The sequence below is a fragment of the Epargyreus clarus genome, unplaced genomic scaffold (genome assembly GCF_041222505.1).
Source record: "Epargyreus clarus isolate Ecla_fem2 unplaced genomic scaffold, WU_Ecla_fem_2.2 ptg000007l, whole genome shotgun sequence".
Taxonomy (NCBI): Eukaryota; Metazoa; Arthropoda; class Insecta; order Lepidoptera; family Hesperiidae; genus Epargyreus; species Epargyreus clarus.
In genome coordinates, this window is record NW_027332215.1 from 24,715,082 (window position 1) to 24,734,697 (window position 19,616).

Genomic DNA, 19,616 nt, shown 5'->3' on the forward strand with positions numbered 1-19,616 from the left:
CAAATTAAATGTACTCGTAATTTCAAATACGCACAAAATTATAAAATCAGAGCTGCGTGAATGTGACTTGAACCTAGAACTTCCTATTGAGTGGTCAATTATTGGGCTACAACTGCCTTATCCATCATGAACCGCTTCAGTTCACTTATTCTATTTTCAGCACTATTAAACTATCCAAACTTTAAGGATGTTAAACAAAACGCATTAAATCAGTCACCATCATCCGCTGTTTAATATTGTATGAAAGCAAACAACATGTCTGGTCGTCGACCGCGGATGACACTTTGGTCAATTTAAATTTCCGATCCGCACAAATCAGTCACCTATTCAGATCACTCATTCATTCATGATCTCAAGTCGCTCTTCATCCTTCCGTCCGATGCCAATTAGCTGGCTTCTGAATTTTTCACGTACACCATAGGCACTTGTTTCACCGAGATGAAACAGAATCGGGACTTAGTACTAGCGGAAACTTAGTAAAAGTAATTAAATGAACTCGTGAATTTGATGAACCTTGTAATCGTTCCTACGTTTCAGCCAAACCTAGGTTAGAGTGTAAAGCCAGATATTTTAGTAAATCTAATTGTTTCAACATATTATGGCAATAAATAAACTAATCAACACTAGATACAATGTACTAAAATAAATCAAAACATTAAAAACATCGAATTAAAAACATTTCTGCTTCTGTATAGGGAACATTTGCTCAACAAATCGGACATTTGCTCATGCGCTTGCGAAACGCGCAATGTCCTATTGATGACTCTGTTTATACAATTTCACACTAAGCAAGAATCTAAGCATGAGGATATGTGTGTAGGTAAATTATTTATCGCTCATCGTTTTCAGTGGAACGTTGGTTAAGGTTCTAAATTTCTTCGGTAAAATAGTATGCAGTGAATGCAGACGGATTTCACTTGATTCCTTTTTTAACCTTTGCATTGCATTGGGTTCATAATTTTTTAATCCACCAAAGTTCACCTTTCAGTATTTTAAAAATATTAACACGTTCACACACATACACACATGTTATTTGTAAGTATATGTGATGTCATAATAATAGCGCATGTACCGGGGTTTTAATCCGGGGGAAATTTAGGTTGTTATAAACATTATTGTTTGAATTAGCTTCTTTTCAATGATAAATAAATCCTATGGCATAACAATTACGTTATTAACGAAGCTTTAACCTACGAAGTAAAATGGCAATAATCAAAGCAAGTGACCAAGTTCAAAAGATTCGAACGGCAGATAACCATTAATGCATTGTTAATAGACTCACATGTAAAGTACGTTCAGAATAATCATTGCATGCTAATAAATATATTCTCAGAATAATTATAACAATACCTTCGTACAGCGCAAATAAACTAGTGCATAGCTGATTTATATGGATTCGTTATCTAAAACTAACGTTCTGAGTACTAAACACGATATCGTTATTAAATTAAATATTGAAAACTAATGAATGAGAGTATACCGAGCGTGACAATTACTAATTTCCAATATAAATTAAGTTTCTCAGTCACCGTGGCTTGAAACAGAACATATATTTTTTAATTTCACGCATAAATTAATATTAATTGGTGAAAAATAAATTTTATATACCTTTGACATTTTTTTATAAATCTCTCAAGTTTAGCTACTGATAATTAATTTCTAATACGCAAATAATTTAGAAAAATCAGAGGTGCGTGCCTGTGATTCGAAACTTGGACCCCTCGATCGAGAGGCCGAGGTTCTTAACCACTAGGCCATCACTGCCTGCCATTAAGGGTTGATTAGGTGTGCCTAATCACTATCTGAATGCAATGCAGTATATGATACTGAAAGGCTTCCATTGTCCTTACACCTACCTATAGAAAACGTAATGCACTCATTTATGTCTTTGATGTTTCTTGCTATGGGTAAATGTTGTTTAATTATTTTTTTAATTTATTTTTATTATATTTTAAACAATGACGTCACAGAGCATGACGTCATGGCTTATTCACGTGGCGCGAATAAAGGCGAAATTGAACAGTGAATCACACCATTACAAACATAATTATCGTTATCTTTACGACCAATGGCCGATAGTTCGAGCTGTTTAGAATATTATTCCAAGTCTTTGCAGTGTGCCGATTAGTCAATAAGGCCGCGCTAATCGCCAAATTTATCGCCTGGGCATTAAAATTTAGGTTACAAATTCAGGCCACCTAATAGGTACTTACCTATTCTCATCGTTTTCGAAGAGAGCAAAATTTTCGATGTTACGGAAATTGCTTTCAATTAAATTCAGTTTAGTTTTTTTTTTTTTTATTTTATGAACATTTCAATTATCGAATTTATTGTTGGAACATTTTAACTTTTTTAATCGCTCCTCGTACTTAATGTAAAGAATTACTATTCAGAACTCTCAGACATGCAGAAAATGATAATTCATTTAACTTTAACTCAAAATCGATATTTATTTCCAATCAACAAAGGAATTGCTTACTTGGTTGGTAAAGGTTGTGTTGCCTATCATTAAATATATGATATACTTAGTAGGGAAAAGCGCCATCTGGCGTCACTGACGTTTGCTATAATTGACACACGTCTTGCCAACACAAACTTCGTCGCCAATGTCAACTGAATGCAATATCAGTCAACAGTCAACTTCCTCGTCCAACTTGGGAAGTTCAAATTCCAACTGCCCTAGCTTTTACTCCAACATTAAATATATAAACATTAGCCTGCACTATAAATAGCCACAATATAATATGATGAGTATTACTCATGGAGTCCGTAGGCGTGAATCTGTAAGCTACTCTAAATAAACTTCAGGCTTATTTTACGTTGGTAGCAACATAGATTTCAGGAATAGATACTTATTGTTTAAATCTACGTAGAAACATGCGTCCGAATACAAGAGCTCAATAAGCATTAATGTTGTCCAACCACGATGAGTTTCTTTACAAAGTTCCTTAAGTGTCAGCCGAACTCTACAGAGAGCTACTGACAAAACCCTCTACACTGCTTCCGTGCGAGTGAAGTAGCATATACGTGTTAGTAACATGGTAATTACCGGTGAGATTGTGGTCAAACTCGTGTGACAGTGGTAAATTAAAAAGTAAGTGTGAAGACATCTCCGTCCCAGCGAGCGAGCTTAATTAATATTAAGAAGCAGTAACTCAATAAATATCTCTCACGTTTTGTATACTGATGTATGCACAGTACAAATGAAGAACGAATGTACCTAATCAATGACTGTTTGAAAACACACTATTCACTAATGTTGGAAACATTCAATCTACCGCTGTATTAACGTACCAATCATCCAAAAACTAACTTTATTGAGACAAGTACAAAAGTTGGAAAGAACCTCTTTCCAACGAAGGATATAGGTATATCTATTCATTGATTAAACATTGGGGGCGGACATAATGAATTCGATAAATCTCTAATTGTGGCCTTGCCGTCAACTTCGATCGTTTATTTATCATAACGTTGATATAAAATTACGATAACGCAACACTATCAATTCGACTAAGATGTACGACGGTTAAAACTTTTAAGAAGCAAAACTTCCTTCACATGTAAACTTTATTTCCATCAGTACAATGGATGTACATGTACATGTACATGAACCCTAATGTGTAATAATCGGATAAGCATTGGCTTTTTATACTGAAAATGTAGCTATTTGTTTGCGGTTAGACTCCGGCGGCACCACCGCCACACCTATTTCTACCTAATAACAGCAGTGTTAGGAGCTGCTGTGTTCCGGTTTGAAGGGTGTGGTAAGGAACACAGATTTTTTCGAGGCGTTCCAGCTTAGTCCTAAGGGGTAGCGGCGCATCTGTGGCCGACCTCAGGTAGGAATATCTTATCCTATCAGCAGTAGCCACTCTTCTGCTACTCTTACATATTAAAACAAATAATCAAAATTCTTAAAACTGATAGGTAACCCATTATAGACCATCGTTGGTTAATATTTAAACAAATCTTAAATCTAAACTGGTGTATTCCGGATACAATCTCTGGGCTAAGACAACCAGTGTGGCCATACCCTGACTTTCCATTGTTTACTTGCTGAGATCCCAGGCTTAGGTCCTAAGTCACCCGCTAACCCCTAGCTTAAGATACCAGTTTTCCAGTACCTTTGTAATATTACCCTAAATAAACACTACAAAAGGCCAAATTCACTAAAGTTTTAATTTACTTTAACTTTTGGTGGGTTATTATCCTAAAAACTTATAAACTTTTAAATAACTAAAGTTTCAAAAATCTAATAAGTAATTTAGGTATTTCGTTTCATACGACTTGCTTTTATCCTATAATTTATATATTTCCATTCCTTACATTTGAATATCCAACATTTATAACTAAACTAGGCATACCTACCTACTCGTTTCTTAAATTCAAACTTTAATAATTGAACAAGCTCTATTTATTACATTTAAAATGTAACTACAGACAATATGCGTGATCTGTACAATGCATATTGACAGTCTAAGCTCACAGAAACTTAGTAATTTTAGATACAGACCTTTTTATAAACCTATGTATCTTACACCTTAAATATGACACTCATTACCATAGACAGTTGTATAAATATAAGAATATATTTGTTTGTTAGTGAAGACTGAATAATCCGAACACTTAAACGATCGAAGCTCACGGGAATAAACTTATACATACAATTACTTAATAAACTCGCTCGCTGGGTTCCGTAAACCGTACTTAAACACCGAAGACAGGACATGAGACGTGTGCGCTGCATCCTGCATAATACAGTCCGGTTGTACCGTCGCTATAGCTTTAATGTCGCCGTCCTAATTCCGCATCCTCGCTGTCAAGGTATGAACTATTATAAATTTACGTTGAGTGGACTTTCAGCGGTAGGAATAAATATTATGTCCCATATACTGCCACTGTGATGCCTGATTGGTATCCGATGATATCAAAATGCCCTGCAATGCTATGGCCAGCAAAACCCAAGTAAAAAATTGCATTCAAAAAAACTTGATATCGACATTTGTTAATGCTGAGAGAACATTAATAATGGTAATTGACGAATGATAATATTTGGGAAACCATTACTAGGTGGCCCCATAAACCTAGGATGATAGGTAGGAAAAAAACATTAGAGCAGTAATTTTATGATGTACTCGTGTTACATTTATAGCCCTTAAATACCTCAATTAAGAGTAGGTAAGTATATAAACTAACGAGAAATAACTTTCTTCTCTAATCTTTTAACTATGAGCGAAAGCCAACCGAGCAATAAAACAGCCTTATCACTCCCAGACGAGCTCAGAATTAATCGAACTACGGCTATAATAAATACCTATAGTGTTATCGAAGCATAAATTAATCTCTAGCCTAATACTATATTTTACTTACTTTTTTAATTACGAACGCTAATTGAAATACGACGCACGTGCCTCGCACACCTATTGTTCTAATTGAAACGATTATGTTACATTTCTTTGTTTCCCATATGTTATTATTGCGTAACATTTCTATTTTCCATTATTATCGACCGTATCGAATAAAAAGGCTGACTCGATTTCATACATTATTATATTTTTGCTATTAATATTTTAAACTAAGACATTCAGTTTGAATGTTTGCTATCAAAGTGTAAAAAAAATGTATTTAATTATTTTTTTTGTCAAGTTACTAGTTGAGGTAAACGCCATCTGTCTGTGAATCCTGTAACTACTTGAAAAAAAAAAAATTCATAATATTATCTAGTTCCATCATTTAACCCACGTTCTAAATGCAAATTTTGAAATTCGAAACGACAGGAAGGACTGGTTCCAGCGCGACCGAATAGCGAGTAGCGAGTGCATCGCCTGAATGTTGAATGAGAAAGATAATAAAAATAACTTTAGCGATGCTTCTTAATTCTATGAAAATTTACGATAAGGCCTCTTTATTAATTATTATTGAATAGCTTAATTACTGTATATTTTAAGATTATCTTTTTTATGAATTACCTGTTTAAACAAATAATTATTATGTCTAACAAAATATTACTACGCCTTTACAATTTTACTTGAAATTTCTATTAATTTTATAGGTTAATTAGAAATATTAATACGTTAAGTGATAAAGTTATAGTAGTCAACGTAGATATATTATAAATAAGCCAAATACACAGCTCTACATATAATTCACCTTCCTATATAGTAAGATCATACTAAGAAAAGTTATTCGCTTAAAACCTCGCTTGCGGTCCGGCCGCTAACTTTTAAGTAAATATTAAAAGCATGAACGTTTTAAGTTGGCCAGGTTTTCACACACACATACGTACCACGTACTAAAATTGTAATACTCGACTCAATAATGCAAACATTCACTTATCTATGCTGATTGCATTGCTAATTGTACTGGAACAATATCCTTTTGTTACAAGAAAGACCTAGTTTTTGGTCGCAAAATACTAAATTATGCCTACAACTTTCAGCAAACAATGGTGGTGGCCGACTTTCGAGCCATTTATTTACAATGGTCTCTAAAAAATCGTACGAAGTTAAAAATCGAACATTATAATAGGAAAGTAATTTTGGGATTTCGTACGTGATTTAGAATCGAAGCTTTGCATTAGTTTCCATCCTACGCGTCCGTCTGCCAGTTTTCTTTGTCTATTTTCCGTTAGATGGCACTGTACGTAGAACGAGACCTCCGCTGTAAGTGCACTTTCTTTTTATTTTCAAACGCTGAATCCCGAAAGGTTTATGCAATCATGTATAATCTATATTACTGACATTTTTAGTCTAAGCTCTTTTGCTTGGCAGTTTTTAGTACGTTTTCACGTTTTATTCTTAAATATTTTAAATAGAGATATTTATAGAAATGTTTTTGGTATTGACCCTTTTAAATTTCGTATTGATTATTTTATTGCGTTTGTACTATATAGGTACATTTATTATTTTTAGACAATAGACTTTGTTATTTATAGATTTATATGTATTTACAGTTCTTCCTAATTACATTTTGTTCTCTTGTGTCACAACCTAATAACGTAATTTCAAAAATTTTACTATTTTACACTTTGATAGTTTTTCTAAATTCACTTATCGGGTTTTCTAAGAAGAATAATGACAGATTAAACAAACTACGCATGTTTTTTTTAAATAATGCAGAAATGTACAATTACTTCTGAGTATTGTACTAAGTAGAAAGATGACTTGCCTACCTACCTAATATAATGAGTTAGGAAAAAACCTACATTTTTTTCGACGTAATTTTTTTTTCTTTTTTTTTTTTGTTTAAGCAGCAACATTTCATGACCAACCTCATATTTAACACGGTACATTTGAAACATTGATGACAGAGCATAATTAAACGAAAACCTCACATTCTTATAAAAAACGTTAATAAATGCGCTTTTCGACAAATTTGATATGATTACAATAATTAGATATGTATATAAATTAATATTAAGAATTGTAGGTAATTGATTCATATTACCTTGCTACGACATTCGTATGAAAAATGCCTACCTTTCCCCCTTGACCATGCTTGACACGGTGTTTAAACCTTCAATGATATTTCTGTCTGTCTGTTATTCTAAGCCCAAGGTTTTAAAGAAGCGTTTAAGTTTTCAAAGTGTTCACAACATACAACTGAACGTAGGTTTCCTCTTAGAACACTTATTAAACTTTCACTAAATTAAAATAATTGAAACGTTTTCAATTTCAAATATATAAAATCATTTATAATTTCGTAAATCAACTCTCTAATTATTAGTTCATTATTTAATACAAAGGAAGGGCGCGGTCGTTACCGGTGGTCGATTACCACATTATAATAATTATTTAAACAAAACGTAAATTCATTTTCCCGTGCGTTAAATTATTAATAATTTAACTACATGAAAATTAATGATTTACAATTCTTTGTATATAGGAAATTGCATAATCAGCTTCGCTGCTGCACGATAACTATCAGTTTATTTAGTTATTTGTATTTAATTATCCGAGGTCATTTGAATACTAAAGTTTTTAGGACACGTGGCACCCCTAAGATGTTAAAATTTACCTTTACCTACCCATCCATGTGCCAGCGAGTTGCGAGCTCGCCCACGGAGGGTTCCGTAAAACTAAATTGTCGTTTCTTTATTTTATTAGGTATTGTTAAGTTAATTATTTGAATTTTCACAATGCTTGCATTACTATAACTGGTAATGCAAGCATTGTGAAAATTCAAATAATGACACGGAAAGACAGGATGGCCTTAATTTAATAATAGGGTCCGTGTTTACCATTTGAGCACGGATCCCTTATAACATTTTATGTTTGATCTGACTCTATTTATGTTTCTTATAGATCATTTTAAATAAAATGTCATTGTTATCGTTTATTTTGTGACATCTTAGACGGGGATCGAACCGAACCCTCTATTTCAGTTCGAAATAAGACTGCTGACTGCGCGGGTAAATAAGATTATATTATTATTATTCAATTGGAACGTGCCGCTAAAATACATAACCATTATTGTCGTAACTGATATACATTGATACCTTTATAATGTACGAATTCATTTGAGATGAAACGTGTGAACCTACGCCTCTGAATCGTAGAAAGGTGTGAGAACCAAATTCCGTTATTCTATACCATCGTTCTAGCGTTTCGTTGTAACAACGTACAAATAATATTTCTATAACAAGTAGGAATTTTTATATGCGAAGGTTTCACAAACAGTCATTTCAATTTTTTTTACAATTATTTTGTTCTGTCACAATTACCTATGAAATGGAATTTTTGCTCAGTGGTCGAAATTTGACCATGATGACAGTTTCAAAATCGCTTAAATTGATTACACTACCAAATAGAAGAAAAGGCTGTGCTAAACTAAACATACATTTATTTGATAACCCCCGTGGCGGAACCAGAGTGACACGCAACGAGCTCTTGGTTCGATTTCCGGCGAGACAGAAATCTAATTGACGACTTTAGTTTTCTGTCCAGTCTAAATGTATTTGGAGTGGTATTATAATTTCGCGACAAATTGAATTCTTTTAAATAAGTTGTCACATCATTTATGAATCCTAGTTACAGTGAATTAGGTTCAACCCCTTTGACGCAATTATTTGTAATCCGTTATAAGTGTTCTACAAATTAAGTCCTTTATGATAGCAAGGAAGGCTTGAATAGATTCAATTGTGTTAAATTTAAATATTTCTTTCGTGTTTTGGCACTAAATTCCGTGGAAAGTAGATAGGTAATTTAATTTAGTAATATAATGTGTTTTGTATTTAATTTTAGACTTCAAAAGCAACTTTAAAATATGTACTTGCATTTTTATGGCTTGTTCGATACTATCTACCTTTATTTTAATTAATAAAAATTTTGTTTTTAGTACAATAAGTTTTAATATGTTTTAAATGAAGTGTAGTTTCATAATTTTTTGTAATTGAGATATTTATTTACAGGTAGTATTGATAGGTAAGTATCTATAAGACATAATTTAGTTTAGTTTAATCTCAAAAATAATTAAACAAAAAGAAATATTTAGTAGGTACGTACTAACTATTATTATTATTATTTTGTGGTTAAAAAAAGGTTCCATTTCAGACCTAAATTAAAAACCCTCCGGGTTTTAAGTTAGAAAACAAAGGTATACGTAGGTATACCTACCGTATCTTACTTTAAGTAAAAACTAGTTCGTAGGAAAAGTATAGTTGAATAATATTACATACTTATATTCTTTTACATGTTTACATTTCATTAATATATTTTAAATAGTCTTATTCAAAAGTATTTTATTTTTAGACTCTATATGTCATGAATAAATAATTTTAGGGACCATTAAAAATCGTGTGTCCATATAGCTAATTAATTTAAAATTGGTTGGGTTTACATAAATAATGCTTTAATAGAAAATAATAGAAATTCAATAAATTGTACCCACTATTGCATGGCACTTAGTATCCACCACTTGCATAAAAAATACGAGACTAAGGTTGGCAAACTTTACGTGCTTCGGACGATTTTATAACATATTTTTAAGAATCAATCGATTTTTCAAATTATTCTAGATAAGTTTTAAAGATGTATACTTATTATTTAACTAGTTTAAAGAATTAAATGCGTTTTTGCACTTATGCGCAAAATAGCTAATAGTATACCTATCGTATGTGGTCAATGTCGCTTGTAGAATCTCACAATACGAAGACGCATTAGTCTTTTACGGTCTTACTTTTACGGCCGGGTTTGGAGGTATAGAGGTATGGGGAAAGCAGTGGAAATCTTATTTTCCGACTTAGGAAAAATAACAAATTTTGAATGACTTGATCATTCAAAATTTTACAGAAAATTATTAAACAATTAATTATTATTTGAAACAATGTAGTAATTAGTTAAGCGCAAATTTCTATTATCGGTAAAATTATAAAATTATGCTGGTTGGAAAATAAACGTATAAGTTGCTGACCCATTGAAAGATTAATATTTTTTCTCTATTGTGGGGGCCTCTCTCTTATGGAGGCCTAGGGGTAGCAGTCCGCTTTCCACATCCGGCCCTGCGCGTTGGTTATCTATAAGTACGCCGTCGCGGGATCCGACGACAATCACAGAGACAAGTTATCTATGTAGTATGGTAAGCACTTGAAATATTTTCTTCGTTTACAAAGTTGTAATACTATTAGGCAGGTATATACTAATTACAAAGATTGACATGACATTCCACTATTTTGAATAAAGGCATGCTAGTGCGTTTCGCTGTTCTTAAAACAGCACCATACGAGTATGTGCATAATATTTACTTTATTGGTACCTACTATTATATACCTAAGCTATGATTGATAATTCTAGAGTTTGTGTTGATTAAAAACGTGCCTATTTCTAATTTGCTTCTTATTATCTAATTAATTAAATGTCATATACAGTAGAAATTATTTAGGTATTACTTTACGCCTTCAAAGAAATAAAATGTTGAAACTAACGTAACATGACGAAGTGAGTTTTGATAGACGAAACACAAAATTGATTAGTACCTTCTAGGAACATTACTAGTATTTATAAAAGTTCAAGTAGGTAGGTTTGTTGCCTTGAAAGATACCTACTACGTACGTTATCATTAATTACCTACGATTAATTTATTTAATTTATTATCACTAAAGGTACTCCTCCCTAAACATAAAATTATTTAAAATATAAATATTAGCTGCTCGAAATTTTACGCAACTTTGAGAAGCGGCACCCTTTATTCCGACTTCTTAAACACAAAGATAAAAGAAATATTTACGGAGTTTTAGTGTTTGTTTTTTTATTGGAGAGAGATAATATAATAACAAGAATGAGAATGGTGTCGGCGCTCGAGCCGGTCCCTAACCCTTGCGTCAACACAGCTGAGCGCCGCGCCATTCTCGCCCCTACGCCGCACACATGCCCGATTGTTTTGCGATTCACTACGATTATTTTACTAGCCCGCCGTTAAGTATTTCGGTCTCTATCCACCCACCCCATACACGCCGCCTGTTTACACAATAAAAACTAACAATTCTTTCGTACGAACCCAACTATATTTATAACTTTTAAAAGCGAATAACGTCATTAAATATTCCGACGTAACTTGAACACGAGGGCGACTAATATTTATCGGAACAGACTTCGTCCCACAAGCGAACGACACTTTAATGTCGAATTGCACAGTTTTCAAGGTCTCGGACCGAAAGAGAAGCAGCACACACGTCTCGAGTGAGTTAATTATGCAATGCGATACGGAACGAAAAGTTTGGAAGACGGCGGGCGGCGCGGGGCAGGGCGCCACGGCGGGAAAACTTTGCAGCGGCCCGGCCGCGCGCCGCCCGCCGCACTCCGGCAGCACTCACCCGCTCCTCCTCGCGGATCATCTCGGCGATGCCGGGCCGGATGTCCACGTCCTCGGCGTGCAGCGGCAGCGGCGGCGCGGGCGCCTCGGCCGGCGGCAGCAGCTCTGCACCGGCGGCTTGCGGCGACACGCGCGGGCTCGGCCCCGGGCTCCTCTCCCCGGAGCGCCGTCGGGCCTTGCTCGGGGGCTCGGGCTCCCTGCTCGTCGGTCTCTTGGGCGTTCGCGCCTCCACCCCGCCCGGTCTCAGCACCGCGTGGTCGCCGCTCACGTCCGTCAGCCCCCGGATCTTCAGCATCTCCGCCACCTTCAGCAGCGCCGAGATCTGGTCCTGCGACACGTTTATCTCGCCGCGGTACATGAAGTCCACGACGGCCTTCAGGTCGCAATATTTTATATCGCGCATGATGATGATCGGGTGCCGGCAGGGGTTCTCCATGAACAACATCTGGAAGTAGGGGCTGCACGCGGACAGGACCACCTTGTGCGCCTTCAGGCTCTGGCCCTCGCACGCCAGCGTGACGTCCACGAAGGACTCGGTCTGCAACAGCTGATCGAAGCAGTTGGCGAGGTTCGATTGGTAGTTGTTCCAGCGAAGGCAGAACTGCTGGGGGGAGCCGTCGGCGCCGTCCCGGCCGTCCATCGCCGCGGGTTCCTCCTCGGCCGGCATCGCTCTAGCGGCAGCGGGCTCGCATCTGCAACCGAACGCGGGAGTTGTAGAAGCGCAACGCATGCACCGCGGGCGACGACTCGCGAGGCACTGAACGGCCGAGCTCGGCGGGGCGCGGGCGGAGGGCGGCGGGCGGGGGGCGGGCCGCGGGCCGCGAATGGCCGCCGCGCGCCGCCCTCGGCCACGCCCCCGCCCGCCCGCGCCCCGCATCGATCGCGCGGCGCCCGCGCACCGCACGCGGCGCGGCTCGGCGTGCAGCGCGCGCCGCCGCCCGCGTGCAGCGTGCAGCGTGCAGCGTGCAGCTCGCCACCAGACCCGCCCGCCCCTAGCTGATCGCTGCCACAACCTCTGACCTTCCGTTGCACAATCCTCAAACACGTCTTTCATATGGAAATACTAGATATTCGGGTAATGCATTTTTAACTGATGTTATAGTATTTTTCTCTTATAACAAAATTTTAACACAATAATTTAAAGAAAGCAATGCTCTATAATACAATATTATCGTTAAGGAATATATTTTTTGTGTTAAATATAGTTATGTTTTGAAGCTATAATTTGACGGGTCGATATCTACTCATACAGCGCTTATCAAGCGTTGGGCGGTGCGATCTAATGACTCGATCGGGCGCAGCTGGCCGAGTAAAACGACTGCATACCTATACCTATCTACCTACCTAGTATATACCTACTTAGGTACTCATTTTCGTTTACATATGAGTAGGTAGGTTATATACGACAGTAACGTACGTAAACATATAAGTCAATTGAAATATTGCGCTATGGACGTGTAAATCACTAAGTAGATACCTACCTATCTATATTGCTTTTTGCAAAATACATAAGTAACTACCTATTATCGATAATAATAGTGACTACTGAGGTAGGTATCTACAAGTGACATCTGATTATAGGTAAGTGGACACGTAATTAAACCGTGAAACATTGGTAAAACGTACCTGTTACCTACTTAAAATAAAATAAAAAAATAAGAATTAATTAAGTTTACGTCGGATCAAAATCCAACGTAAACTTAAGGAGACCCTTCTGATATCTAGATAAGTCTAACTACTTGTGTAAATAATTAAATAACTAATGAGAATTTCAATATTTCAAGCAGGAAATTAAGAAAAGCTCGAGGGCCTGTCCCTGCAATTTACGAACTGTAGATATACCTATATTAAGTAGGTAGGTATATCTATATCTACCTACCTACTTTTCTGTTTTATGGTATATGTAGGTAGGGAGCGGGGGCTTCTTGTTACAGGGATAAATTGTTTGTCCCTGTAGTACCGGGACCAGAATAGGGCTACGGTATCTTCTGCCTGTCGTAAAAGGCGACCAAAAAGGGCTTCCGGGGTTGCGGGCGGCAAACCGTCCAGCAAGCGACCCCGGGAGGGACAGGGTTTGTATGGTCGTATATCGCTGTAATAACCAGGGGATGTGAGAGCGTATATTACTTTGCTCCCCCAGGGCAGATAGGGGCGTCGCGTTAGGAGCAATCTGTTTGTGTTCCGTTGAAGATCCCGGAGTTCTGCACCAAACGCTGAGGATGGCCACCGGGAGGGTTTTCAGTGTGGTAAAAGTCCCACATAACCCGGCGTCGTTCAAACGGCCTCGGGTACCTTTTGAAGGTTTCCTCCTCGTCAACAAAAAAAAGAGGTAAATAGATACAGGGAATTTTATAACGCTGTACCTAATAATGGCCCGAGTCCATCGCGTTGAGAGGTTATGCATACATACTTCGATTTTAACCGCGTTACTAAAGAAACCTTCAACAATATTTTTGATTTTCGACACTTAGGTACCTACTTTTATATCTTTATCTAACTTTTTATGACTAGATGTTTCTCAGTTACTAGGTACAGGTATGTAGGTGCATACCTATACGAGTACATCCCTATTTTGAATTTCTTGTTATCGACATACGTCAATTGTATCTAGGTAATTCCAATTTTTCTTAAGTATCGTAGCGTGGGTCAGGTTGTTACAGAATTTTAGGACAAGTTGTTCATTCAACGCGCTTTATAGGTACCTACCTACCGGACGTTTTGTTTGTAATTGAGAAAGTAACTGAAATATGTAGGTACCTATATCTAAAAGTTATATACTTTTGCTATAGGTAGGTACCTATAGGTATTAGGATTATTGTTGAACCATAAATAAATAGTTACCTACTTCATTATTATAGGTACCTAAACTGGTCCATTAATAGCAGCAACAACGGAATTGATCAAAACGAATATACAATTAACTGGTGCACTCATACTCCAAACCCACACTAGTTCGCATAGAAAAAAAAACTTATTCTACGTTAATTGGTTTGTTTTAATATTGTAGAATTAAATAATTCAAAATACAAATAGTTAACACAACAAAAACAAAACACAAAATTTTACATTTTACAATGATCACAATGGAAAATCCCTAATAACTTCTAAACGGATTACACTAATTACACAATTCCTAGTCCCCTATCCGTTTTAGATCTAAACCTACCAAATGACATTAAAGACAACACAATATCTACACAAATAAAAAAATCATGATTTCAACTTACGTATATATCTAATATTAAATATTACAAATTATGTATTTGTACGTATTAGATATATTTAAGTTACAAAAAAATTGTTAGATTCGTTTATACTAATTCAACATAGGAAACTGTTATATAAATCGAGCTTAGATAGCCACTTTAAAACATATTCTTGCCATGATCGCCATAAATATCAACTCCTAGAGGCTCGGTTCAACATTAAAAAATTGGTAGCTATGAAAAACGAAAATTCACAGTTTAATGTTGAATTTAAACATCAGTCCCCTGCACAATTACGGTAACTTTTTTTTGTTGCTCCATTTCTTGTACAAAACAGTTCCAAACGCGTGTCAGAAGCGGACAGACAGTCGCGCAAGTATGCGCCCGACTCCCCCCGAGATAACGTGTCCGTGAGCAGTGTCCATGTGTGCGTGGCTCGAGCCCGCTTTATGTGAAGATTGATTTCTGTTACTTTTTATTTTGTGGTTAAACCCTCTGTGGTTTGACTCCTGATGCTACACCGCCACAGCTTTCTCTGGCTTATAATGGCAGTGTGGCAAAGACATATTTATTAGAGGCATTCCTGGTGTAGGAGGCACTAAACTGTAACCCTTAGTGTTATTGAAATAATAATACCTATATAAGTGAAATGAAATGTTTACTTTTCGTATACGCCTCCAAGAGCACTTACAAATTAAACCTCTTATCAATTACAATATTTTTCTTATACCTAATAATAGGTACAACCACCGTATCTAAACACGACTTCAACTGAGAAGATTTTGCAAGAATGCTCTTTTTTTCTTAGATAATATAATGTAGGCATTTAATTGATCGGTAGGTACCCACTACCGGAATTATCACTATCATCTATTTGACTTGATTTACATTGTTTTTTTTTCTCTTTATATTTGGCTGTTTGTCATTCAGTAAACATTGTAATATCGCGTAGGCAGAGCACCCCAAAAATCTTCTCTTTACTACAGAAGTGAAGTCCCTTGTCCAGTTAAAATAGATAAAAAAATATATACCTATTAAAATGCTTTGTATAGAAATCACATACTTTGCGTTATAAATCCAGGCACTTGTTAAAAACGTCTACATTGAGATTTTTTGAAAAATTATAGGTTAGTTTTCACCTACATTTAGGTAGGTACCTACCTAATAGCGAAACACTTGTTGATTGTGCAATGCCTACCTACGCTTATTTGACCCACTTCGAGTATCGATTCTAATGCACACAGTACCTAACGACCCACCATCCAGGTGATCTACAAATAACTACATAGATAGATATATGTATATACCTACGATATACTGTCCAGTACCAATTTCCGTATTAGAGAACGTTCAGCATTCTACTAACCACAACCCACTAGCAGGTATTACCTACCTATACCATGTACAGTCGAAGTTACTTACCTAGTAATTGAATAGGGTGCGTTTATAGTGATATGTAAATTTCGGAATATTCGTGCGGATTTCACGGAATTCATGCGCTGTTACAGTGTCTTACGTGTTTATTTTTTAAACGAAAAAAGATTAATAGGTACAAGTTAATCGTATCGTATCGTATCGTTAAACGACGAACTTGTATTAAATGTAGATAGGTACCTGCCCAATTTCCTAAATCTAGACAGTTAGGTAGATACTTAATTGTTTTTAAATTAAATATGGTAATATTTATCGGTAATTTATTATCGGTAAATAATAATTACAAACACTAAGGAATATTGTGTAGATTATTTTATTTTTACGCGAAAATCCTAATTAATTTTAGATTTGTCACGCTTTACCATTTGTGGTTCAACTCCGGCGTCACCACCGCCACCTACTTGTGCCTCATAATAGCAGTGTTAAACACCGCTGTGTTCTGGTTTGAGGGGTGTGGTACGGGAGACATACTTCTCCGAGGCGTTCCAGTTTAGTCCTCAGGGGAAGCGGCACATCTCTGGCCGACCTCAGGTACGAAAATCAAATCCTACCTGGGGTTGATTATAGATGTCCATGGGTGGCAGTAGGCACTTACAACCAGGTGGATGTTATAAATAACAAAAAAAAACACTTGATAACTGATTAGTTATCCCGTCCCATTTACTTAAATATTAAAATAATTTCCTCCTTTTATATCAGCAAATCTAAAAATTCAAAACATAGGTAGCTAGGTACAAGTATCTACCCCTAAAGAGTTACGAACAAAGTCAACATTGCCGTTATAAAAATTATACAAATTTTACCAAACAAATTCAATCAATGTGCATTCGACTGATTAATTGACCAACTGATGGAGTTACCCACAAGCTTCCCCTATTTGCTTTGCGGCCGAGACCGGCGTTCCTAAGGGACCTCGCTCCCTTGACTTATACGATTCTGGAATAGATCTAGAATCAATTAATGGCTGGCGAAAGCTCTCAATTGTTTCTAGCTAATTACCTGAATTTTGGGATTTATAGATACACTATACCCTATTTTACAGTCGTATCAAATGTTGTTTTATTTTGGTTTGAAGGGTGCGATAAGGAAAATGCAATTAGTTGTGTCTATATATACGTCACTTTTAAAAAAATACTGGATTCGAATCCGCAGCTACCACCGACTTGAAATGCAGATCCACTGCGCTATACAATTAACTGCTTTAACATTCAAAAATAAACAAACAGGCACATAATTTGAGTCCGCTAGAACATTCCCAAAGCGACATACTGTTCTTTCGCTCTGTTTCGCCGAATCCAAGTTTAAAAGATTCTAACTCTTTGTTCTAAAAACGCGCGTAAAAACAAACAAACGATAGCTCTTTGTAGGTATATAGTAAGAGTTGAGTATGTAGTAGTTCGGAGTGTAGAAGTAATGCAACCGGGTGTTCTTTTTCTATGGGAATGATGTACAACTTTAGTTTTTTTATAATATAATATAGGAGTAGCAGAACAGTTAAGCGGCTAATGCCGCTTTTGGACATCTGTATTCAACCTCAAATATAATTAGATCCCTACATGAGGTGGGCTTTAGACGAGCCGTTAATCCTGAGGACTAAGCTGGAACGCCTCGGAAAAGTATCGCTTCCTTATCATACCGTCCAAACTCCAGACTAGAAGACAGTAGTGCTTCACATTAACAATGCTGTTATTATCAACTGATATCGGGACATGATACACCTAACACTGACTCTCGTGCAAAGTACAAGCCAGTGGGTCTAGAAAAAACAGATACCTATTTAACCGACTTCAAAAAGGAGGTGGTTATCAATTCGGCCGGTATCTTTTTTTTTTAGTATTCCGATTAGTAGACCGATTTCAATCATTCTTTTTTATTGTATGGAAAGCTGGAAGTTGGTCTCATTTAAATATGGTTAGAATCCATCGATGGGTTCTGGAGAAAATGAGAGGAACTCCTCCACCCATGTAAATATAACAGCCATAACTTCGCCGTTTATGAACCTATTTTAATGCCTTTAATTTCGTGTTCAGAAATATGTACTAAACCAGCATTTATTTGAATTATTTTTTACTTTGTAGTGACATAGAAGTCGGTTGTATTTTTTGTTAACTTTTTTTTTAATTCATTTTAATTTGAAAACTCAGGAGTCTTATTGCGGAAGATGTCTTGCCTAACAGTATTTTTCAATCTTCTTCATGGCACGACCTCATTAGGTGAAAGTTATTCGTGATCCCTGATCTTGCTAATCTAGGTATAGATATTAGGTAGGTACCTATCTATTCTATTTCAAAACCGAACAAGTTCTATGTATTTATATTTATATTTATTATTACAAATCTGTTAAATACATAAAAGTGCATATTCTTTTAGTTAAAATATATACGTATCTATTTTATATTAGGTACTGTTGTTTTTGTTCTGTTTAACTAAAGCTTTGCGATGTCCTTGCACACGCTTTATAGAGAAAAACAGTCTTGTGTATCAAATGTACTTGTAGCACGTGACGGAATGTGGTCTATCTATCGTTATCCTAAAAGGTTATGTAATTATACAAATATTAATTACAAATGCAAAAATAATTAATAAAAACGATACGTATGTATAATTGATTAATTAAACGTAATCTATACGTAAATATAAATAATAAAGTACCTATCAATGTCTTTCTGTGGCTTCAAGGCACATGCCATTTTATAGGCATATTGTGGGCCTGAGGTAAACACGAAAACCTGTTTTGCTAATTGTTGGTATATTGAAATTATAATGGCTGGACCTTCACGTATAAAGTTCTCTAGATAGACTTTATGCCTACTAAAAATACTTATCAGACAAATGACCCGTAACTGGTTATAGACTATTGGCCCTTAAAAATTACACATTCATAGCTTTACATTAACAAAACAGAAAGATAAGGGCATCTAACCTGGAACCCTCTGGGCGACACGATCAACTGAGCGACTGCCAGGATACCTCTCATTTGTCTCTGTAGTCCCGGGACTAGAATAGGGCTACGGTATCCCCTGCCTGTCGTAAGAAGCGACCAAAAAGGGGCTTCCGGGGTTGCGGGCGGCAAGAGTGGGAGCTCGAACCGTCCATCGTCGTAAACACCAGGTGAAGCTCCCCCCAGGGCAGAGTCCAATTGAGGCATCGCGCTCGGAGGACTCCGGT

The 19,616-nt window shown here is 36.4% G+C and overlaps 1 protein-coding gene across 5 annotated transcripts in view; it reads right to left on the reverse strand.

The window, feature by feature from the left end:
* The window catches only part of LOC140743721 (protein bric-a-brac 1), a 393,179-nt gene that overhangs the window by 307,022 nt on the left and 66,541 nt on the right, over positions 1-19,616 (reverse strand). For 3 of the 5 annotated variants that reach the window (XM_073075231.1, XM_073075233.1, XM_073075234.1), the window contains exon 1: positions 11,810-12,554. In XM_073075231.1, the coding sequence (XP_072931332.1) occupies positions 11,810-12,538 (729 nt within the window). In that variant the 5' untranslated portion in view covers positions 12,539-12,554. Of the gene's footprint in view, positions 1-11,809; positions 12,555-19,616 lie in introns of those variants that run through there. The other 2 variants (XM_073075232.1, XM_073075235.1) reach the window with 2 other exon arrangements.